At 56.3% G+C, this 24101-nt stretch overlaps 2 protein-coding genes across 6 annotated transcripts in view; one reads left to right on the top strand and one right to left on the bottom strand.

Moving 5' to 3' along the window:
- Positions 1 to 16115, top strand: part of VPS13B (vacuolar protein sorting 13 homolog B) — a 645914-nt gene extending 629799 nt beyond the window's left edge. For all 5 annotated transcript variants that reach the window (XM_055125276.1, XM_055125277.1, XM_055125278.1 and 2 more), the window contains exons 55-61: positions 275 to 1065; positions 3881 to 4057; positions 5383 to 5553; positions 7959 to 8135; positions 10717 to 10819; positions 11201 to 11450; positions 14703 to 16115. In XM_055125276.1, the coding sequence (XP_054981251.1) occupies positions 275 to 1065; positions 3881 to 4057; positions 5383 to 5553; positions 7959 to 8135; positions 10717 to 10819; positions 11201 to 11450; positions 14703 to 14951 (1918 nt within the window). In that variant the 3' untranslated portion in view covers positions 14952 to 16115. The remainder of the gene's footprint in view (positions 1 to 274; positions 1066 to 3880; positions 4058 to 5382; positions 5554 to 7958; positions 8136 to 10716; positions 10820 to 11200; positions 11451 to 14702) is intronic.
- A 349-nt stretch (positions 16116 to 16464) lies between these two features.
- Positions 16465 to 22756, bottom strand: LOC129402533 (cytochrome c oxidase subunit 6C). Its single transcript, XM_055129468.1, has 4 exons — positions 22624 to 22756; positions 22059 to 22182; positions 18647 to 18775; positions 16465 to 16577 (listed from the first exon to the last, which is right to left on the bottom strand). Exons 1-3 carry the CDS (start codon positions 22680 to 22682, stop codon positions 18662 to 18664), a joined length of 297 nt encoding a protein of 98 aa, XP_054985443.1. The 5' UTR covers positions 22683 to 22756; the 3' UTR covers positions 16465 to 16577; positions 18647 to 18661.
- Between the last annotated feature and the right edge of the window lie 1345 nt (positions 22757 to 24101).

Raw genomic sequence — 24101 nt, 5'->3', positions numbered from 1 at the left:
CCTGTTGGAGCAGAGCTGCAGGGAGACCCTGGTAGGGAACAGGGTGGCAGGAAGGTCAGAAGGGGGATGCTCTTGAGAGGGAGGGGTGGGGACCCGCGGGTTGGTTCCGGACCGGAGAGAAGAGTGCGGGGCCCCTGCGGGCCACGGATGCTGGAGGACCAGCAGCGTTGGTGGCACAGGTGGGGGGGGGGGGGCATTCGGCGTCATGCCGTCTGCCCCAGAAGGTTCGGGAAGGCACAGGAGCAGTGCCTGAGATGGTTTTCCTTCCCCCCAGACCCCCGGACAGACTGGTGACCTGGAGCGTGTTCGTCACCCAGCTGAGCGTGACTGTGCTGGACGACCTCACGCACCCCAAGGCCTCCTCGGAGCTCCTGCGGCTGACCCTGGACCGCGTCTCCCTGCAGGCGGCCCCCGTGGCCGGCGGCCTCCCCGGGGACGAGGGCCCCGCGGCGCCCCCGGGGCTGTACCAGCTGGAGGCCTGCTGCGGCGACCTGCAGCTCGACAACCAGCTCTACAGCAGGTCCAACTTCCACTTCGCCGTGCTGGTGTGCCAGGGCGAGAGGGGCGAGCCCGCGGCGCCGGCCGGACCCTGCCCCCGCGCCCCGCGGCCGCCCGAGGGGCCCAGCGACGGCGGCTTCGTCCGGCTCGGCCTCACGCTGGGCCGGGGCCGGGGCGGCCGCGCGCCCCTCGAAGTGCACGAGCTCCGCTTCGCGCTGCGGCCCGGCCGGCTCTACCTGGAGGACACGTTCGTCCACTACGTGCGGACGCTGTTCGCCTCCTACCTGCCCGCTGCCCGCGCGCCCGCGCCCGCGGCCCCTGACGCGCTGCCCCCGCAGGTGCGCCAGCACGCCCGCGCCCTGCTGCGCCCCGTGCGGCTGCGCCGGCTGCTCATCCAGCCGGTGAGCCTCCTGGTCAGCGTCCACGCCTCCCTCAAGCTCTACATCGCCTCCGACCACACCCCGCTCTCCTTCTCGGTGTTCGAGCGCGGCCCCGTCTTCACCACGGCCCGGCAGCTGGTCCACGCGCTGGCCATGCACTACGCGGCCGGCGCGCTCTTCCGAGCAGGTGAGAGGGCGAAGGCGGGTGGCGCCCCCATGGCTCTATGTGCCCCCACCCCCACCCCCTGTGACCCGGCTCCCTGGCCGCCACGTGGCAGAGAAGTATCGGCGCCCCCGCCCAGACCCAGGGCTCCGTGTCGGCACTGGGGCAGCCGAGAGACCCAGGTAGAGACCATCTGCCTGCCCACCCATGCCACAGAGGGCTGCATCTGGGCCCTCCGCACCCCGCGGCCGCACGCATCTGGAAGGGTTCTGGGCCGGTGTGTGGTCAGCTGCCGTTCCCTCCGTCCCTGGGAAGCCGGGTGGGAGCCCGTCCCAGGGCCCCGCTCTGCTGAGGTCTGGGACCGCCTAGGCGGGAAGGTGGCTTTGCACACGCGAAGCCCGGGGTTCAGTCCCCACCGCTGCACCCTCCCCGCCCCACCTGGAGGCCCCAGCACTGGGGGCCGGAGCCCTGTGGGGTCTTCTCGCCCAGGAACTCTGGACCACAGGGCCCGGTAGGGCTGGAAGTTACCCCATTCCCCGAGTATTCCCTGGGAGGTCGCCCTTGGCAAAAAGGAAAAAGGAGGAACATGAAATTCCTGCTTCTGCCAGTGGCAAGGCTGGGAGCCTCGGTGCTGGGAAGTGTGCTCCCTTGTAAGGTCAGCGCCGCGGAGGCAGTGACCCGTGGCGTTGCCCCGCTGGGGAGATCCGGTTTGCCCCCTGACAAGGTCAGTGAGCGCTGAGCAGGCAGCCCGGACTCCTAAATGAACATGACAAGGGCCAGGCCAGGCCCGCAGGTCCGTGTTTTGATAGCTCGCACAGCAGCAAGGGAAATATTTCCCTCTCGCGAAGAAACGGTTTAAAAATAAGCAGTTAACATTTCACATTTAATAGCTGGGGCTATTTATAAGCAGCTGCAGAGACTGACCCCTCCAGGCAGCGGGTGCCCCGTCCACGGTCGGCCGCGGTGGGCAGGGCCCATCCGCGAGCTCCGTGGAGCTCTCCCTGTTGCTCCCCCGCCCTGGTTTCGTGTTTTTAATGAGCTTTCGCAAGAACATTCTGTTTGGATTTTCTATAATCCGCCTAAAAATCCTCTAAGCTGTTGCCCCAACCTCATTATACACCGAGACAAGAAATTCTAACATGAGTGCCAAGTTCCCGGTGCCTATTGGGAATTTGGTCCCTGACAGCCTGCGGACGGTCTGAGCACTATCTGGAGGGAGGGACACAGGGGCGCGGTGAGGAACGTGGAAAGGGGAAAGTGGTGGCACCCCTGCCCTGCAGGGCAGTCTCAGTGGAGTAGGGGGGCATTCCTGTGCCCCACCCCAAGAGGGTGCTGGAGAGGGAGATGCTCCCACACAGGGCGGGGCTGTGAGAAGGTACCTGATGTAGCCATCAGGGCCCATGCTCCATCTTTGCACGAACACCCTGAGGCACTTCTCGGAAGAGTCAGAGAAGCAGGGGAGGAGGCTGGAGGGTTGCAGTTCTGACAAAAGCACCCCCACTGTTCCCCCAAGCACTGAACCAGACATGCCTCCCCCTAAAAGGAGGGGAATAGTGCGAGAAGGAGAGCGGGTGGCCCGCTGCAAAGGAAAGGATGTGACCTTACAGGGCCAGAGAGGAGTACCAGGGCGGAGGCACTTGCCTTGCATATGGTAGACTGGGTTCAATCCCCGGCACCCTTTATGGTACCCTAACCCTGCCTGACTGACTCATGAGCACAGTCAGGAGTCAGTTCTGAGCACTGCCAGGTGTGGCACAAAAACAAACAAAAAGAATATAGGTTTTAGCATTTCCTGGGGCCCCTCTCCACCTGGCAGGCAGACAAACACCTTTGTCCAAAAGAGAGGTTCATATTTGGAGGGAAACTGCCTCGGTGCTAACAATCCTTTAGGGAACCCCCGTGCTTTGGGCCCTTACTGCCCATCTCAGATGCCCCGAGAGGGCTTCTGGCCACGGCAGCCGGCTGCTTTGCTGGGCCCCAGTGTCCCAGGACAGAGTGGCCTTGCTCAGCCAGACTGAGCGAGAAGGGCGGTGAGGATGCTTCAAGATGCGCTGGGCGTCCTGCAGGCTGAAGGGCACGTGCTGGGTCTCCGGCTCACAGTCTCACTGCCCTCCGTGGCCCCTGCCCGCCCCGGCTTTGACCAGGCCAAGGCGGGGCACAGAACCTGCCCCACATGGGGAGTGACAGACTCAGCCTGTGAGCCAGTGTCCTGGCTCCCTGGGCCGGGAGGATGGGTGACCAGCGGGATGGGTGGGAGCTGGGCAAGGGTCTGAAGGTCATTGGAGAGCCCGAGTGCCTGGGCCCCCAGACCCTCCCGTTTCACATCTTCCTCTTCTGACACCTTCTCTCTTCTTGACACCCCATGGGCCATCTGGATGTCCCAGAGGAGAGCTGCTTCCCCATCCCCCCACAGGGGTGGGGCTCCTCCCTCCAGGGCGGGGCCCAGAACATCGCTGGTGTTCTCCCTGCTGAGGGCTCTGAGCTCCCAGCAGGGGGAGGCCCAGATGAAGCCCCCCAGCCTCCGGCCCCTCAAGGGAGGAAGGACAAGGAAGCTTCCGCAGGATGGACACCACGGCCCCAAAGGAGGGGCACCATGTCCAGCTCTGCTCCATGGGAACTCCACTGGGGCCCGTGTCCCATGCCCGAGCACATGGAATGGGGGTGGGAGTACACACACACACACACACACACACACACACACACACACACACACACACACACACACACATCCCTAGGGATTCCGTGAAAGGCCGCGCCCAGCAGTGCATGTCCCCCCGCCCAGCACCCTCTGCCAGGTGCTCTCTGCGGGTGCGGGTGCTCAGCCTCCCTTTGCCCGCAGGCTGGGTGGTGGGCTCGCTGGAGATCCTGGGCAGCCCCGTGAGCCTGGTTCGGAGCATTGGGAACGGCGTGGCCGACTTCTTCCGCCTGCCCTACGAGGGCCTGACGCGGGGCCCCGGTGCCTTCGTCAGCGGCGTGTCCAGGGGCACCTCATCCTTCGTCAAGCACATCTCCAAAGGTAAGGCCGAGCCCTGCGGGTGCGGGGGTGCCGGGATGGACGATTGCCCGGTTACTCTGGGGAACAGGCCGACTGGCCAGACGCGCGTGTGTGAGGGCAGCGCCACCTGGTGGCCACCTGCGCACCTGGCTCCCCATAAAAGGCGCTTCACTGGTGCTGAGCGAGCAGGTTGGCAAAGCCCCTGCAAGGCCTCAGAAGACTTGAGCTTGCGCTGGGACCTGTGCAGGGGGGCTAGCGAGCAAACGGGCAGCTGGAAACCAGTTCACAGAAACCAGGTCTGTCCCTCAGGGCCATGTCAGGATCTGGGTGAATCTGGGGCTTGTACTCCAGCCAAGGCCCACACGTGCTGGCACCAACTGGGGCTGCTCTGATCCCTGGGAACCCTCCCTGAATCCTCTGCCAGCCACCTGGTTGTGTGTGTGTGTGTGTGTGTGTGTGTGTTGTGCTTGCATGCATGTGTGTGGCAGCTCCTGGAGGAGTGCTGTGTGTGTGTGTGTGTGTGTGTGATATTTTTGCAAGCATGTGTGTGACAGCTCTGGGGGGGATTCATGTGTGTATATGTACATGCGTGTATGCATATGTGTGTGTGGCAGCTCCTCCTGGGGGTGCATGTGTGTTTGCATGTGTAATCGTGCATTTATATATGTGCATGTGTGTATGTGTGTGTGCTTGCATGTGTGTGGCAGCCCCTCCTGGGGGTTGCCTGTGTGTATGTTTGTGTGCATGAATGTATGTGTGCATGTGTGTATACATGTGTGTGGCAGCCCCTCTTGGGGATGCCTGTGTGTATGTACGTGTGCATGTATGTGCATATGTGTATGCATGTGTTTGGCAGCCCCTCTTGGGGGATGCCTGTGTGTATGTGTGCATGCATGAGTGCGTGTGTGTGGCAGCCCCTCCTCAGGGTGGCGTGTATGCTGTAGGTGATTCTGGGCTGCTGGGGAGGATGAGACAGTGGGCGGGAGGGGGCAGTCTCCCCGCTTCTCCCTTTGTGGGACCCGACTTTTCCCAGCAAATATCCCCAGTTGGGGATCTCACAGTTCCCAGACATTCTGGCGGGGAGGGCAGTGAGCCAGTGACCCCTCACTGAAGGCAGAAGGGGGGATGCGCTTTAATCCTCAGGTGGGAACAGGACCTTCCAGTCTCCGACTCTGCAGGTCGTCTGGCCTCCAGAGGCTCGTGCGGGAGGCTGAGTCCCCTGCGCACCACCACGTGGGTCTGAGAAACAGACAAGAGAAGCCAGAAGGCAGGGCCCGTCGCAGACTCAGGGTGGCTGGCTCTCCTGTGCCCTCCCGGCAGGCAGCCTTTCACTCTTGTGCCCACAGGTACCCTCACCTCCATCACCAACCTGGCCACCAGCCTGGCCCGCAACATGGACCGGCTGTCCCTGGACGAGGAGCACTACAGCCGGCAGGAGGAGTGGCGGCGGCAGCTGCCCGAGAGCCTGGGCGAGGGGCTCCGCCAGGGCCTGTCGCGCCTGGGCATTAGCCTACTGGGTAAGGTCTGCGGGTGCTGGCGTCACGGGCCTCCCCGAGGAGATGGAGACTGGCTGGGCCCCTCTCCCCAGCGGGCTGCATCCGGGCCCTGCGTCCCTGCCCCTCGGGTGACCCCATCTCAGCTTCAGTGGTTCTCCAAGAAGAGGCATTCTTGGGGGGCCTCGCCTGGTTTGATGCCACCCCCCGAGGCCTTGAACTTCATTTTATTCTGGTAAAGAGACACGGGCCCAGCCCTGACTCCAGGGGGTTCTGTTCGAGCATCCAGATGTTCGGGGAGATGCAGACAGAGCGCACTGGGGATATTTCCAAATATCCCGAGTGTTTGAAAATGCGGTTGCTTTGCAAACATTTGCTAAGAGGAAGCCTCAGAGCCGAGACTTTGCAGAGCAGGATTTTCAAGGGTATCTCTGTTTATTTGTTTGCAAAGGAATTTAAAACTGTGTTGCTTGGCAGCATGCCCCGCCGAGCATCTGAAGGCCTGTGCGTCCCCTGAGATCAAAGGGCCCCGGAGCAGGAGGACCGGGGGCAGTGGGGTGCCTGGTGGGCAGAGTGGGGGTGGCTTGGCCCTGACTGGGGCTCCAGGGGGGAGCAAACAGCTGTGTGGTGTGGGTGAAGGTTCTGGAAATGACTTCTGGCCACCTGAAGCCTGTGCAGACAGAGCCTGAGGGCTGTGTGGCGCGGGAGCAGCCTTGGGCTGGGGAGGTGGTCCCAGGGAAGGCCTGTCCTGGACCCCCGAGGAAGCCATCCCCCTTGGCACAGGAGCGCTGCCCCTCTGAGGCCTCCTGTGGGAACCAGGAAGTCACAGAACTTTGGCCTTCCCTGCAGTCACCATGGCCCTCATCCCTGCCCAGTCAAGGGGGCCTCGCTGGCGTCTGCTGGGAGAACGGCCACTCGTGCACCACTGGGAATCCCCCCAGATGGGCCTCTCAGAATCAGCAAGAAAACATGACATTGTGTGTGAGACCGTCTGACTGACGAGTGGGCGAGTGAGAGCCTGAGTGAGTGACTGAGATGCTGTGTTAGTAAGAGAGAGCAAAGGGCCAGCGGGCAGCAACTCAGTTGCAGCCAGGCTGGACCCCGGGGCCCGCCCTCCCTGCTCCCGTCCTCTCCCCTCCAGGCCCTGTGGCCGCCCCCCAGGTCTGAGGCCAGACACACACGTGGGCCTGTTTCTAAGCTTGGCCTGAGAGATGCCAGCAAGATATGGCCGATCCCACAGGGCTCCCCACTGCCCGGCACCCCTCGGTGCCTTTGAGGCCTCTGTCCATCCCCTGCTTCCCCGCCAGTGCCCGAGAGAGTGGGGGGAGCTGTGGGCCCAGGCATGGCAGCTGAGCAGGCCATCGGCCTTACCCGAAGTACCCCTTCACCCCAACTTTCTCACTGAAACAAGGAGGCCACCAGGAAGTCCACAGGTGCTGCCGCCTCTTTGCTCCGAGGTGACTCATTCTGAGCTGCCCGCTGGGTGATGAGGACAGGGGCTCCCCTGGCCATCACTGCCCCAGCAGCCCCTCTGTCGCAGGTCCCTCCCTGCAAGTGTCCCAGTCCAGGGCTGGGACTTGGGATGCTTGTCCCTGGGGGTCCACAGCTCAGCAACAGGGTGCTGGGAACAGCTTGCTCCCCCTAGCACCCTTTTTTCTGTAGAAGGTTTGGGGTGCGCCAGTCAGTGCTGGGACACAGATCAGATATCAGTTCATTGCTGACTGTCACTGTGCGAGCAGAGAGTGGCCTGGGAGCCAGATGACCGTCCCTTCTGCACGTTGGGGTTGTCGGTGAAGTGTGGCTTGAAGTTAGGGGGTCATTCGCTGACTTGGTTAATCGACAGCCCAGTCTCCTGGGTACTGCCCACCCCGGCAGGCCAGAGCTGGAGGCAGACTCTAGAGTCACCGTCACATCGTCCCCTCTGATGGCCAGGCACCTCCAGGGTAAGTGGCTCCTGGAAGAGCAGCAGAGAGGACGGAGCCACGGCAGCTGCACGGTGCCCTGAGTCGTCTCCCCAGAAGCTGGTGTGCCAAGAAGCGCATGGCTGGGCACTGGCCATGGGAAGGGCTTTTTCCAGAAATAGTGCATGAATGGCGGGGGGAGGGGAGGACGCAGGGGCCAGACTCAAAGCCCAGCTCCCGCCCCTGGAGCTGCGCTCCCTGAGAAACCCGCCTTCCCTCTCTGGGCCCCCAGTGACTTAATCCAGGCACTGGGGACAGAACCACGGCTGATATCATACGAGCGAGCCCTCCACTCCCAGGCATGACAGATGAGCTGGGGAGGAGGGGACATGGCTGAGCAGTCATGAGGGCCCTGCTGAGCACAGCCGCGCAGCGAGGCTAGGAGAGCACATGTGTAATGTGGGGACCCGGGCCCCATGTGCTTGGGTCTGAGTCTCTGTCCTCACCGCGGCTTCTGTGCTCTTCCAGGTGCCATCGCTGGCATCGTCGACCAGCCCATGCAGAACTTCCAGAGGACATCAGAGGCGCAGGCTTCAGCGGGACACAAGGCCAAGGGCGTCATCTCGGGCGTCGGCAAGGGGATCATGGGGGTGCTGACCAAGCCCATCGGGGGCGCTGCTGAGCTCGTGTCGCAGACCGGCTATGGTGAGTGGGGGCAGCCTGCGCACACGCCACCCTTCTGTGGGCACCTTTATTCCGGGGGCCCGAGGTAAAGCAGCCCTTCACATGGCAAAGGCATGGCAGATACACTGAAGGCGTCTGTGAAGCGCTTTGTCACCTCTAGGCATATGTAACCAGGATAGAGGGGCAGTCTAATCACCAGTCACCACCACCCAGGGACAGAGCCAGGAAACTGATCCGTGATCGCCGTATTTGCAGGGTCTTTTGAAGTGAGTCTCCTAGGATAAACCTTAGTGGAGAGTAGCCAGGTTCCGGCTGAGAATAGCACATAGGCGCCATAGCAGGGATGGAAATAAGGGCCTTTTCTGGTCAGCGATTCAAAAAGACTAGGTTTGTGTGTTCATTTGTGTACGTGCCCTATGTGTGCTCAAGTGCCTCTGTGGACATGCCCTGTATGTGCCATGTCTATACACCCTGTGTATCCCTGTGCATCTGTATACATGCCTCATGTGTGCCTGTGTGCATCTGTGTACATGCCCTGTCTGTGCATCTGTGTACATACCCTGTCTGTGCCCATGTGCACATGCCCTGTGTGCATCTGAGTATACACTCTATATGTGCATCTGTGTAAACACCCTGTGTGCACCTAGGTATACACATCCTCTATACCCCTGTGCATTCTTTTATGTGCCTTGTGTGTGCCCATGTCTGGGTTCACACCCCCTGTGTGCCATGTGCATCTGTGTACATGCTCATATGTTCCCATATGCACATGTGTACATACCCATGTGTTCTTGTGTGCATGTGTGAACATGCTTTGTGTGCTTTTGTGCATCTTTGTACACACCATGTATGTGACTGTCTATATGCCCATGTGTGCCCCTCTGTACATTTGTACGTGCCCCATGTGTGGCCTGTGTACATCTGTATACACTCCCTGTGTGGCCTGTATGTATCTGTGTATACATCATGTGACCTGTGTGCATCTGTGTATATGTTGTGTGTCCTTCTCTGCATATCTGTATATATTCTGTGTGTTCCTCTGTTCACTAGTGTGCATGTGTGTGCTTGTATATGCATACACACCCTGCGTGTGTGACTATGCACATCCATGCACAAGCCTCATGTGTGCATGTATGTGCCAGTGTGACTGTCTGTGCACACCCTTGTACTTCCCTGTTCATAACAACAAGTATGTGTGTGTGCTTATGTGCATCTGTGTGCATGTCATATATGCATGTGTATGCACCCGTGTATATTCTCCATGTGCCCTCACACATCTGTGCCCTGAGTGTGCACCCTGCACCTCTGTGTGCACACACATGTTCCTCCCTTAGCCCACAGGCCTTGCTGGTACTGGGTTTCCCCACCACGTTCGTCCCCCAGCATGCCGGCCCCATCCTGTGATGGTGGTCACACCTGCAGCCCTTCCCCAGCACATCACCAGGGAGGCCTGGGCCCCTCCCTCCCGCTGCAGTCCTGAGTGACCATGACACCGTCTGGGCCTCAGCACAGGCTGCTGTTCTGGGTCAGATCTTGGCAGTGGCCCATGGCAGTGGGGCGCCCACCCTACTCGCTTAGGAGACCACACAGACACCGGCGCAGGTTGCTCTGACTTTGCCTGTTTCTGTCCCCTCCCCCATGAGACAGCCCCGCTCCTCCCAGGGGGACAGTGAGGAGAGCTCGTAAGTGGACAAGTCAGCACCCGTCCCACACTAATGTGCCTGTACCCAAAGGGGCCTTGATCCAAGACCCCAGCGAGGTGGGTTGGCAGGGGCTTCCCCGACCCGGGCTGCCAGCCCCTGGGGCCTCCCAAGCCGAGAACAGCGCCCGAGGCCTTGTTTCCATCATTCTTGTAAAACTTTTATGACCGCACTGAAGCTTTTACAAACCACTGAGTCTTCATCTGACGACTGTGCCCGTTTGTAAACATTTACAAGCCGTCGGAAGGCGCACACGCTGTTCCTCCTTGGCCCTGGAGGCCCGTGTGGCTGCCACGGGTGCCCCCACTTGGTGAGGGACCCCAGGAGAGTCGGCAGGAAGCCAGAGCCCCCAGCACACTCGTAAACATGCGTGCTCATGTTGGACCACGGGCAGAGGTCGCTTGAACACTGACCGGGGCAAAGCACAGGCCCGCAGACCCGCCACAGCACCAGCAGTGAATACGCAGCAGGGAACTAGGCTGATGGGCTTGACCTCTCTGTTCTAAGAGGGAAGGGGCCCCCAGTCTGGGCCTTTCTTATGGGAAGGGAGGGAGGAGGGAAGAGGAAGAGGGAGGGAGAGACGGAGGGAGGAAGAAGGGAGGGAAGAAAGGAAGGAAGGAAGGAAGGAAGGAAGGAAGGAAGGAAGGAAGGAAGGAAGGAAGGAAGGAAGGAAGGAAGGAAGGAAGGAAGGAGGAAGGGAGGGAGGGAGGGAGGGAGGGAGGGAGGGAGGGAGGGAGGGAGGGAGGATGGAAAGGAGGGGATAAGGAAGGCAGGACGGACGGGAGGGAGGGGGAGAGAGGGAGGAGGAGTGTGGGTGGAGGGAGGGAGGGCTCACTGTGGCTGGCCCAGTGCCGCTGTGTGGAGTGTGCTCCAGAAAGGCCCATCGCCTCGTCTCTCCCCAGGTATCTTGCACGGAGCTGGGCTCTCTCAGCTCCCCAGGCAGCGCCACGAGCCCCGCGACCTCCACGCCGACCAGGCTCCCAACAGCCACGTCAAATACGTCTGGTAAGATCACAACCTTGCGCACAGGTGTGGGGCCAGGGGCCGCTCAGGCCGGGGAAGCTGCTGGCCAGCAGAGCCCCCGCAGCCAGGGACAGGGAGAGGCCCTGGGCACAGGTGCTGTAGGTCAGAGTTCTCTGTCCCCAGAGCCAGTTTGAGCATTCAAATGACAGCCGCTGGCCATGGACCAGGAAACCCGGGCGCAGGCTTTGCATGCAGGAGCCCTGGGCTCGATCCCCAACACTGCATGCTTCCCCGAGCACTGACCCAGGAGTAACTCCCAAGCATGGCTGGGTGTGACCAAAGTGAAAACGAACTAGCAAGGAAACGCGCGCGTGTGGCGCCACTCAAAGGTGCCCTGGGCTGACTGTGGCTCCCTGGGGACAGGAAGATGCTCCAGTCTCTGGGCAGGCCGGAGGTGCACATGGCCCTGGACGTGGTGCTCGTGCGGGGCTCGGGCCAGGAGCACGAGGGCTGCCTGCTGCTGACCTCCGAGGTGCTGTTCGTGGTGAGCGTGAGCGAGGACGCCCAGCAGCAGGCCTTCCCTGTCACCGAGATCCACTGCGCCCGCCACAGCCAGCAGAGTGACCTGCTCGTCGTGTGCCTGCAGCAGCCCCGGGTGGCCTGCGACACCGAGGTGAGGACGGGCGGGGGGCCTGGGAAAGCCGCTCCCCACGGCGGGTACTCCTGGGGGCTGGAGCCCACGCGGGCAGGAGCTGGTCTGTCCAGCAGGCAGGGCAGGCCCCGTGGGCCCTGGCCCAGGTGGTCACCGGCAGGTCTGTAGGACAGAAGAGGCCACAACAGCATGGGTCAGGAGCAGCATTTAGCACAGCCACCGCGGAGGCCCCAAACTCATCCCTGACTCTCCCAGCCGGCCACATCCAGGCTCCAGGCTTGTGACTCGGGCCGGGAGGTGGGAACCACAGGCCCCAGCCCTGGCGACCGAGAGGACCCAGGAGGGGCCACAGTTCCAGAGCCCAGCGTGGCCTCTGTGGAGCATGAGGATTACCATGGCGCCTTTGTGCAAGGGGAAAGCCCCGAGCCATGGCTGGGTGGGACCCTCCGTTGTGTCCGGTGGTGGCTTCATTGCCCTGAGGGCCAGCGGTCAGCTCTTGGTCTGAGCACATGTGGCCCGCTGCGCAGTACCCCCTGGCCTTGGGCAGAACCCGCGCCTCTTCCCCCGGGCCAGGGCCTGCCGGGGTAGAATCCCGAGCCCGGGGCAGGCAGCCAACCCCAACAACGCTGAGATTTCTCTGCTTTCCTGGCTCCGAATCAGTCAGGCTCGAAGCCGGGCTTGGCACTCAGACTCTGCCGCTTCAAGCTGATGGCTCGAATAAACAGAGGTCAGTGTCCAGGCTGACTCCGGCGGATCTGCCAAAATCTGAAGATCCAGTGGACAAGAAAGCAGCGGCGAGGCAGGGACCGGGTTTGGCCAGGGAGAGAACCACTGTCTCTCAAGAGGAACTTGCAGGGCCCCGAGGAGCCTCTTGGCCCTCGTTTACCCTTCGCTGTTGGGAGAATATTTCAGCTCTTAATGTGGAGATGGGATATTCGTCTCCCTGAGCTGCCTCTCCTTCTTCAGATGCAATTCTGTCCTCTTCGGCCTTGGCTTAAGGGGGTGCAGAGGGGTGTTAGGAGCTGGAGAAGGAAACCAGTTTCTCTGCACGGTCCCGAGCGCTGGGAGCCCCACTCACCCAGTCCAGGCTGCTTGGGATGGAGCCGTAGAGGCAAAGGTGCCACAGTCCAGACTCTGAGGACCAGCAGCTGGACCGGATAGAGGCAGCCTTAGGAGCCCTGCAGGGCAGCCCCGGGGCACAAGGGGTGGGTGAGTCGGTGTGCCTCCAGCCCTGCTCTCTCCCAGCTCCCCACTGACCTCTCCCCGCAGCCCTGCTAGGAGCCAGCCATGCCCCATCAGTCTTGTGTCCATACGCTCACTGGCCCCCTCTTCCAGGCAGCCCCCATTGCAACAGGAAATGCCCATCCCTTTACTGCGAAGGGCAGCCCCGCACGGTACTCCAGCGCAAGGCAGGTCCCCTCTGCCGCGGGCCCAGGTGTCGCGCAGCGCCCTGGCCAGTCCACTGCGAATCCCATCTCCATGCAGATTTCTTTTCAGGCTTTTGGCCTTCGGCGCTAGGAAACGTGGCCCCTTCGAATTTGGAAGGAACTAATTTACAGCTGACATCATTTAGCATATGCCGAGCTGGCAGGCCGCGCGCTCTCTCAATCAGGGCTTGCTTTTCTTGGTCAGGCACGGCCGTCCTCGGGCCGCAGCGGCTCCGTGTGCCCGGAGAGGCTGTGAGTCAGGGGGTCAGTCTCGCCCTTGGCCAGGTGCCTCTCACAACACGGGTTTCCTGTGCTGCTGGTCGGGAGCAATTACGACTCGCTGTGGCTCCAGAGCTCTCCAGCTGCAGTCTGCCCCCAGCTCATGATATCATCAGCGCCTGGCGCTCGCGGGTGGCGCACGGCTTTCATCTGTCAGTAAATCTTTCCTGCCCTTGCAAACAGGAGACCTCAAGTCCTGCACGGCCCCTTCCCTTCCCACACCGGGGACCGCGCTGTTTCTGGGCTCGTAGCACCACATAGATTCCTTCGGGACTGCTCAGGGAGCAGGCGGCCCCCACTGAAGTCTTCTCCTGGGCTCCCCGAGGGTCTCACGAGCAGTCGGTGGGCAAGGACATGTCGAGTCCAGGGGCTCCCCGGGAGAGCCACGCGCTCCACTTGAGCCTCACACCAGATAGCGGACTCTGTTAGCGGGAAGCGTTTATAGCCTTGAGGGGGCTTTCTGGGAGTCACTGCAGAGCCAGGCCAGGAGACCCCAGTTCTCCTGGAGCTGCATTGAAGAGCAGCCAGACTTTTATGGACCATAAATGTACTTTGCATCCTCCTCCTCTTTTCCATAAAAATTTCCTCTTCCTCTGCCCAGCTTTGTTTTCTCTGGCTTTAAATCGCAGAATTTTTTTAAGTTACAGATCAAAGGTATTCTTTAACCATCTGTCCAAAGCCACGAGTTTGAAAGGTGCCTGCTCCTTACCACTCCCCGTCCAAGGAGGCTGGAGACAGCCTCGCTTATTTCAGGGTGCTCAGTGTCAGAGTGCCGGATCCTCTAGAGACCGCTCCTGGGCTGGCAGGGAAGGAGCCCTGACAGATGTTTTAAGAGTCGATGAGTTCTGGGGCTGGAGCGATAGCACAGCGGGTAGGGCGTTTGCCTTGCACTCGGCCAACCCGGGTTCGATCTCCGGCATCCCATATGGTCCCCCAAGCACCGCCAGGGGTGATTTCTGAGTGCAGAGCCAGGAGTAACCCCTGAGCATCGTCGGGTGTGATCCAAAAAGCCAAAAAAAAAAAAGAGTCGATGAGTTCTAACAGCAACTCCCATCACAGGAAAAACTTTCATACACCAAGTGCATATGTAAAGCGCCATTTCTTGGGGCCAGAGACAGTGCAGGAGTTGAGGCACTGGCCTTGCACACTGCTGACCCCACTGCTCCCTGAGCATCACCAGGTGTGATCTCTGAGGCACTGGGCGGAGGAAGCCACAAGCAATAGTGGGTGTGGCCTAAACTCCCCCAAAAGTGTTTCTCAATCAGGAGGCCAAATGTGTACCTGTCCCCAGAAAATCCTAAGGTGAAGATCACGTAAATGGGGGGTGGGGCAGTCAAAACCGGGAGGCCACAAGGAAGAAAAAGGTTGAGAAATGCCCATTTAAAGGACAGCGTCCAGTTATTAGGGCGCAATTTTTGCCAACACTGCAGTATCACTGGAATATACTCAGTATAACCTGAAGTACTTTAAGTGAAATGGCTTTAACAGACAGTGGGTCAAGGAAGCAGAGCAGGAACCCTCCAAATCCCACAGGCTTTGGCAACCAGACCCCTGTGTTTGGGTGCAGGTGGACGGCGCCCGCGAGCGGCTCTCGGAGCAGCAGTACAACAGACTCGTAGACTACATCACCAAGACCTCCTGCCACCTGGCCCCCAGCTGCTCCTCCGTGCCCGGCCCGTGCCCCGTGGTGGCAGTGGAGCCGCTCCCCTCCACCGTGAAGACCTACCATTACTTGGTCAATGCACATTTTGCCGAAGTCTTCGTCAGTAAGTTTACCATGGTGAAGAATAAAGCCCTGAGAAAGGGGTTCCCTTGAGACCGGGGCGACGTGTCGATTCCAGCGTGTGCAGGAAAGAAAGGAACTGGTTCCACCACCTAGCGAGGATGCAAGGCCAACCCTTTCCTATAGAGATTGGCTCTGAATTTCAGGTTTTTTTCTTTCCTACTTTAAATGGCGGCTACTTTACAGCACATGTCGAAAATGTATCCCATTGCTAACCGTTCAACTGTAAATCTGTAAACTGCCCTAATGCAGCATGTGGTAAGCTCTAGCACAAAGACAGAGGTGAAGCTGCATTCCCAGTTGCATCTGTTTTTAGGAAATGGCTGGAGTCTTTGAACGAAATTAAATGCCACAGGCTGGCAATTTATTACTGAAATGTATAATGCTTCTAAAGCAAGTTGTAATTACTTCTAAAGTGAAAGATTCTGTGTATAATATTCCTGTCTTTTACTGTAATTTATAAAACGTTCTGATGACAGGCTAGGTTCACGTTCAAAAAATGTTTTCAGTTTTGCTAGGCAAGCTTAAGATTGTGTTTTTTGATAAAAACAGACCCAGAATGTTCAGGTGACTCTGGTTCTACAAGCAAATTCACTAGGAACTGTGTGGATGCCCTTAGGGAAGGGTCTGGTTTGGCAGGATGACACTGCCCCCGGGGCATGGCAAGGGGGTCAACTGGGTCACCAGTTACCACTGATGTTCAGTAATATCCGAAGACATTTGTACTGATAATATCGATATGTGAGCCTACAATCTAGTGCCTGTAATTTGTGGCACACTAAGAAAATCTGACTTCAAGTGCCTGCTGATCCTTAAGTCTCACGTGTTTATTTGTTGGGCACGAGAAATCACTGCGTTGTTTTCTGGAAAGCAACATTACCAATAGACAGTTTGAGCCAGAATATGGAAAAGTGGTCTCTCCACGAACCTGTGCCACAAAGACATTTGTTGATTAATCGAGTCATTATTTTAAGAACTGTAAATATGTATTAATTCTTTGATCTCTTATGGTGATTTTGCATACCAAGAATTGTTATATAAAATTGTTTGAACTAAAAGGAAACCTTGTATTACTGACCACACAGGGGGCTTTTAAAATACAAGTTTCACTGCTACAGCTCAGTCACCAGGACTCAGCTGAAAGAATAAAACCTTACTTTTTTGCTATTCTAATAAAGTGACAATCAATGACTAAAAGCTGATTGACTCAGAGTTCTGTGTAAAACCACTATGATCACAACAATGGTAAAAGAGCTGTACGAGTCACCAGGTGTTAGGAGACACCACCTAACTAGGTGCTCTGTTCTGAGCTACTTCCGTGAATGCACATACACAGCGTCTCAAGTCTTCAATGATGCAACTACTGAGTCAAGAAATGCTAGATTTCAGAGCCAGATGTGCACTCAGCAGTACTTGCTTTACATCTTTGCATGTGTGAGGACATGCAGATTTATTAATCCCCACCTCCCTTTGCTCCCGCATGTGGGTGAAATTCTCAGTTATGTGCAAACACCCTGAATTACCTGTAAAAATGAACAGACATACATGGCATTTGTTAATTCTTTATTCAAGAGAAGCTATCTTTAGCCCAAATATTCATATTTCATGGTTGAGGAAACAGGGCAGTGACAAACTTCCATGGAAGTCAGCCAGACACATCTATGGAGAGAGAAAATGGGTGGATTAATGAGCAGACTCTCTCAGTAACCCCCACATGCCGTCTGAGTAGTGCCTCTGTTTTGCTCACTCCCCGTGGGCACCCACCACCCTCCGTCCACACCTTCCCCGTCCCTTTCTGCTTTGATTGATTGAAGTCCTACATTTTCCAAATCCTCCCCAAGGTTGTTCTCATATACATACTGTTCTTAAAATCAGCGCCTAGTACAGAAGGGAGGGGGAAGGGCGCATCAATCCCCAGAATCCCCAGGCTGGGGTAATTCCTGAGCACAGGACCAGGAGTAACTGAGTATTGCTAAGTAACTAAGTATTACTGCCCTAAAACTTATACCAGCACCCCAAACATAGTTGGTTTCCTGTCCTTCTTGGCTATGCACTACATGCACTTCTGAGTTGTGAGTGAAGAGGTTCCACACCCCTGCCCTTTCCAGAGAAGAAAAAAATCACCTGGGCCCCCAAAAGTCTACTTTCTTTCCACAAACATAAAGCACTCAAGCTGTACCCAAAGCATTAGCTCCCTCTCCGAACTATTCCGTGTCCTTCAGGAAGTAACACTTTGGGTAACACCGAGGTACTGTAGAAACCAGAGTGTTCAAGAATTGGGTATTAGGCAAATTCCTTATTTGCAAAGTTTTCCTTGGAGTCTTTTGGAAAACTAAGCCCCACATCTTGGAGAAGGGCCCTACATACACTAGTTGGAATGCTCGATCAGGAACAGCGTTCTAAGAACAACCGATTCACAGGCTTTTCTCAAAGTTGAGCTTTGAATAAAGTGAAAATACACAAATGACAAGATTCCAGAGGCTGTCTCATCAGGTCCCTGGGCACATCCTTCCAAATCAATTTAGTGGCCCTTGTAAGCATATAAGTCAGGTCTTTTCTACATGTAATAGACTCACTTTTTCTCTCTTCTTCCTCAATCTCATATTAAAGCAATTCACAGTCCAGAATATGGAAATTATAAGACGTTCATACATCAGTAGGAGAGCACATGATGAGCCCCAGGATTCATCCATATAGAAAAAGCAGTTAAGCTGCAGCCATAACTTAAGCAATAAATGCCGTACTCAAATGGACAATTAAAAAAAAATTTCTTTCGCATGCCATGCTTTTATCTTCTTGGTACCCAAATTTCGAACAAAAGATCACTTGACATGCTAAGGAGAAGGTGGCCCATATAAAGGAACAAACTAAAACTTCCACAAGTGATTTCCAAAAAGTAGAGTTCCAGCTTTCTTGAAAATTTTACAGTAGCTGACAGGTAGGCTCAATGAGAATGTGAAAATAATGAAACTCCTGCGCCCTGCTGGGGATGGGAAATGGTACAGGGCTAGAGAAGGAGCCCAGTACCTCGCATAGGGGAGACCTGGGCACTGCATTAAAACAAAAACAAAAATACAATTATAATATGAGCCACCAACTCCACCCGTGGACTATTCAAAAGTCTTAAAGAGTATCTCTAAGAGACATGTACAACTCAGCATTATTCACAAAAGTTCAAAGATGACAGCAAAAGGTCCAGTAATGGAAAACTGGATTTCACATTTAAAAAGGAAATTCTCACAACTGCCATAACTGATGAATCTTGATGCCATTACATTAAGTGAAATAAGCAGGTCACAGAATGATAGACACATGATTACACTTACCCTAGGTAACCAAGTATAGTCGAATTCAAGGCAAAAAGTAGAATGGGCCCAGAGAGAGTACAGGATTAAGGCAATTGCCTAGCATGCAGCCAGTTCCCAGCACTGCACAATATACCACCAGATGTGGTCCCAAATCCCCTCAACTGCCCCCAAAGTAGAAGGGTGGCTACGAAAGAATTAACAAAAATTCTGCAGCAGGGCTGGAGTAGTAGTACAGCAGGTAGGCTGCTCGCCTCCACACGGCCAACCAGGCTAGACACCCGGCTCTCTATATGGTTCACCCCCACCAGGACTGATTCCTGAGTGCAGAGCCATGTGTAACCCCCCCAGAATGTTATTTTGTGATGTATATTTTACTACAGTTAAAAAGTTTAGAACAGTATATCCAAATCGCCTTATTACCTTTCATCTCCCAAATCATTTTGTACTCTGAAAGATGCCAGCCCTTCTCATCTCCTCAAAATCTTTCATGGAATCATAATTTCTATAGAAATCCGCATATGCCTTCTTTCTTCGTTCAGCCACACCGAACTAAAAAAGGAAGAAATAGCATTAGGACTCCTTAGGGTATTTTCTAGAAACTGAGGGTCGGTGGTACAATCAGTGTGCTTGTGTCCAGCACCCTCCATTTTTAAACCCTGTACTTCCCAGCAAAGGGCAGAAGAGTCACTCAGAAGCACGGAAAACAAACAACGACCTCAGATAAACAACAATGCGGGTCCCTGCTTGCCTAGGGCCGGCATATTCCCTCTGGGGTCTGTTCGGGGGGGGGGGGGGGGGGCACAAGGGGCAGAAGCAGCAGAATGACAAGCAGAAACAGGTCGCTAACATCCTTCCACTAAAGCCTAAACCCCAACCACAGCTGAGATTACAAAGTATTTTTTTCTTGACCAAACACTGCCTAGGAGATTTTAATGTGTGAATCAGGCCCATATCCTAATCTTCCCCTGAATATAGAAAGCAACAAAGGGGCTGGGACAGCGGCAAGGCGCTTGTTCTGACAGCGCTGACACTGGTCCAGTCCCCACCAGGACCAGCCGTGGTCTCTGAACAGAGACAAGAATAAGCCCTAAGCCCTAAGCTGACCCCTTCCCCATGCTCTACACACACAAAGGAAAACACCCATAAAAATTCTTCCGGGGGTCAGAGGAGGCGGGGAGGGGGATGTTGGTTAGACAGCTCACAGGGCCAGTGCACAGTCTCTGCATGCAGGCCTGAGTATGATCCCATGGCTCCTCCAGCACAACTAGAACGGCCCTGAGCTACACTGGGTGTGGCCCCAAAACCAACCCAAAAGAGAAAAAGAAAAGTCAGTCTTTAAACGCCAGCTCTTGGCATTCAAGAACTCCATGCAAGACCAGTGATGTGGGTCAGTAGTGGAGGGCACACACCCTTCATTCTGGAGGCACTGCATATGAACCCTGGAACTACAAAAGTGAAAAGCCACAGAAATCCATGGAATGGTGAGACTTGATAAAATAGTAGGGCAAGAGCCCCCCTACTGGGCTCTTTTCTAGGTTGGCCTTGGTCTTTCCCCAGTAAGGCTCAAGTCTGGGGACTGGAAAACTAATACAGCAAGAAAAGGATTGCCTTGCACCCAGCCAGTCTGGGTTCAATCCTTGAACACAGAGCCAGGACTAAGTCCTGATCACTGTTTGATCACAAGTAATCTGAAAGCCATAAAACTTTATCATAATCTGGGGCTGGAACAATGGCACAGCGGGTAGGGCGTTTGCCTTGCATGCGGCCGACCTGGTTCAATTCCCAGCATCCCATATGGTTCCCCAAGTACCACCAGGAGTAATTCCTGAGTGCATGAGACAGGAGTAACCCCTGTACATCTCCGGGTGTGACCCAAAAAGAAAAAAAAAAACTTTATCAGAATCTTTTTACTTACCTAAAAGGCTAAGCTTATGATAGCAGTTGGTAAAAGAAAATTCGACTCAAGGTAAATAAATTCATTTGCCTATTAAGCTCTGAACCGTATTTACAATTTAGAGGTTTTGCATGTTAAACTTTAAAATTAAAAATAATCTACTAGATGACTTCATGTAAAAATTTTTTTGACTGCAATTATGAAAACAAGAACAAAAAGTTTTTCAAGCACTCAGAGAATTTAGTATCTACTAAGAAAACAAGTTCATTTTCCCCCTGCCTTGTCCACTATCAAGAAATTGGCTTCTGGCCCTTTCCCCTCTAGAGAAACCTGTTTTCTCCCTAGAAAATATCTTTCTCTCTCTTCACATTTCTCTACATTTCTCCCATTACAAACAACGCCCCACCCCCTCCCCACACACACACAGACACGAATCTGGACTCTTGGCCCTGGAGAGAACTCTGGCTGGAGTGTGCCTTTCCAGCAGGGGCCCTGGATTCAATCCCCTGCACCGGAATCCCTGAGCACAGAGCCAGGAGTAGCTCTTGTGCACCACCAGGTGTGGCCCCCACGCCAAAACAACCTAGATTTCTCAGTGCTTCGGGAACCTCCCTTCAGGTCTATACATAAGCAGCCAACTGATGTAGCAGACCCTTTCACATGTTCGTTCACGACCAGGCATCCAGCAGGGTCCCAGCTTTTAATTTACTAGAACAGATTCAGAAGTGTTACTAAACATGCAATGTGCCCCCATGTCTATGACACATGTATCGTAGACATGACAAATCCCCCCTCCAAAACGTGTGGTCCATAATAAATCACTGGTACAAAGGTGACACAACCAGGCTGCTGGAATGAACGGACGGGATCCCCGTTCACTCCCCAGAGAAAACCACCAGTCAACAGGCCATAAAGGACGGGAGGAATCTGCCTCGGAGATCGGAGGTTCTTGCTGTCCAAAAGCAAGGGAGAAAGCCCACCTGGTAAAGGCCAGCGGATGAGGCTGGGGTGGGGGTGTGACCTCTCCCGGGTTGGGAGAGGCAGAGGTGGAGGCACCTGAGGGCAGGAAGTACCGGTGGTGGCTGGATCCCAGCTGGTTCGGGAGAACCACCAGCAGGGCTGCCATGGTGCCAGAGGCGGGTCCCACTGGGCACTGGCGATGGCCTCAGGCTGCCCTCCAGCCCTGCCCTGCTTACGGATCGATGCCTGTCCCCGCAGGTGAAGAGCGAGCACGGAGAGGACTTGGCACCGCGCCTACGAAAGCCTCTGTGCAGCTCATCACCGGGCTGAGCCTTGGCGGGAACAGACTGCAACAATCAAGTGCGAGAATAAGCAGACAGCGCTCGGGGTGGCAGAGACGGCACAAGGGCTAAGGCGCTTTTCTTGCACACTGCCGGCCCTGACTACGCACCTGCCTGCGCCCCTGCAAAGCCGGCAGTCAAGAATAAACCCTGAGCAAGGGCAGCTGTACCCCACCACCACCAAACAAGACCTCGTTAAAGAGAAGCCAATGACCTTGGAGTCAAATGTGAAAATGACTGAAGGTGAGAGCAGGAAGCTAAAAATGTAGAACCCCCCCCACCGCCAAAAAAAAAAAAAAATCTGCTGGAGCGACAGGACAGCAGGGACAGACTTGCACATGGCAGACCCAGATTCGATCCCCAGCATCCTATAATGTTCACCCCACCCCCACCCCCACCACCAGGAGTTAATTCCTGAGAGCAGAGCCAGAAGAAATCCCGCTTGCCCCGGCCTCTTGCGGGATCGCATTGCGGGGGTTGCATTGTCCCTCTCGGGGGGCAGGAGCCACCCGGGGGTTCCTGCACCTCTGTACTTGCACCTGCACCTCTGCACTGACCCCTGCACTTCCGCACTGGTCCCTGCATTTCTGCACTTCCGCCTTGGCCCCCCGCACCTCTCCCCCCGCCCCCCACCAACCTTGTAGAAGGACGCGACCCCGACGGCCACGATGAAGGCTGCGGTGATGTGGAAGCGCAGGCGCCTGGCCAGCAGGCCCCGCATCTGGGGTTTCGCCAACGCAGACGACATGGTGGCACCGTTCCTGGGGGAGGGGAGGGAGAGATGGGGGGGTGCTCAGCGCCCGCGGGGTCCCCGGAGTCCCACCGCCGCGTGAGGTCACGCCAGGAAATAACCCCCCCCCCCCCCCCCGAGTGCTCGGGGCCTCGAGCAGTGCTGGGCGGAGGAGCGGGGGGCCGGGGGCGGCCGGCGCGGCCGGATGTCGCCGCTGCGGGGGACGACAGGGCTGCGGGGGGCCCGGGCGGACCCCGAGAAGCCGCCCCCCAGGAGGCGCCCCCCCAGAAGCGGCGGCGCGGCCCCCGCAAGGCCCCCGAGGCGAGTGACCTCCCCGAGGTCGCGGCAAGCTCCGGCCTGCCCGCGGGAGCAAACCCCCACAAGCTCCCGACCCAGAGCAGGGGCGTCACGACCCGAAGGCGGCGCTGCGGGGGCGGGAGCCGCGGGCCCGACGACCCCCGAGCATACGCACCTCCGCACCGCGTCCTTCCCGGCTGAAGGAGAAACCGCCGACGTGCGCGCAGGGCGCATGCGCGAGGGGCGGGGCCCACGACGGCAGCCGGGAGTGTCCAAAAGAGTTCAGCGCGCTCCCGCTGCCGGAGACCAGAATGTGCTTGGGCACCTACTTCTGCCTGGGACCTTGCATCCAGGGACTGACCTTGAGTCACTCTCCTTCGATAAGTGGCGAAATGAATCCCACTCGCACCCGGAATCAACGTGAACTTAAGAGACGTCAGAGATGTGGGTGAGAGGTAGCCCCACACGACTGGCTCGCAGGAACCTGTGGGAAGGCTGGAAATATTCCCTGGGCCCCTGTTGGGAGTAGCCACTGAGCAGGGTGTGGCTCCCCTAAATAAATAAGTAGAATTGGTAAGGAACAAAAGGATATTTAAGGGCCTGGGGTGTCCCTCAGCAGTTTGGAGCATCTCAATTGCGCCATGGCACAATACATTTGCAAAACACTTGAACCCCAGCACCACTGTATCACTGTATCACTGTCATCCCGTTGCTCGAGAGGGCGCCAGTAACGTCTCCATTCGTCCCTGTCGCGTGCTAGTGTAGCGCATTGGGGGCTCTTTCAGGGTCAGGGGAATGAGGACCATCGTTGTTACTGTTTTTGGCATGTCGAGTAGAGCCATGGGTAGGTTCCCGGGCTCATGGGATATTCTCAGTAGCTTGCTGGACTCTCCGAGAGGGACAGAGGCTTTCGGGGCAGCCTCTAATTGCCTTTACAGGTGTTCCCAGTCTACCTAATGTAAACTTTTGGTCGACCAGCACCACTACCCACAAAAAAAAAAAAAAAAAACAGCGTAATTTTTTCTTTATTTTGTTTTCTTTATTGATTTATCATTGGTTTAAAATATTATGGGCAAAAGGAGAGAGAAAGAGAGTGAGAGAGAGAAAAAGAGAGAGAGAGAGAGAAAGAAAATGAAAGTGAACGAGAAGGAAAATAACTGCCATAAAGGCAGGCTGCAGGGGGTGCAGGGGGGGTGGGTAGGGGTAATGGGAGGGAACCTGGGGACACTGCTGCTGGGAAATGTGCACTGGTGGAGGGATGGGTGTTGGAACACTGTATGACTGAAACCAAATTATGAATGGCTTTGTAAGGGTCTATCTCACAGTGATTCAATGATAAAATCTTAAAAAATAAAGTAAATTTTAAAAATTAAAATAGTATGGAATTTTTATGTGTTTGGGTGCCTGGGATCAAACCAGAGCCTCATACAAGAGAAACACCTGCTTTATCACTAAGCTACACCGTGACAGAGCCCCTCCTGTGATCCCACCCCTCCCACCTACCACCTACTATTCTCTATACAAACGGTCATGTGAGGGGCTAGAGAGATAGTGTAGTGGGTAAGTTGTTTGCTTTGCACAGGGTCCACCCAAGTTCGATCCCCAGTATCCCATATGGTCTCCCGAGCACTGCCAGGAGTGATTCCTGAGAGC

This window comes from Sorex araneus, chromosome 2 (assembly GCF_027595985.1).
Source record: "Sorex araneus isolate mSorAra2 chromosome 2, mSorAra2.pri, whole genome shotgun sequence".
Classification (NCBI taxonomy): Eukaryota; Metazoa; Chordata; class Mammalia; order Eulipotyphla; family Soricidae; genus Sorex; species Sorex araneus.
The sequence above is the reverse complement of the archived record's forward strand: the minus strand, read 5'-3'. Positions and strand labels throughout refer to the sequence as shown.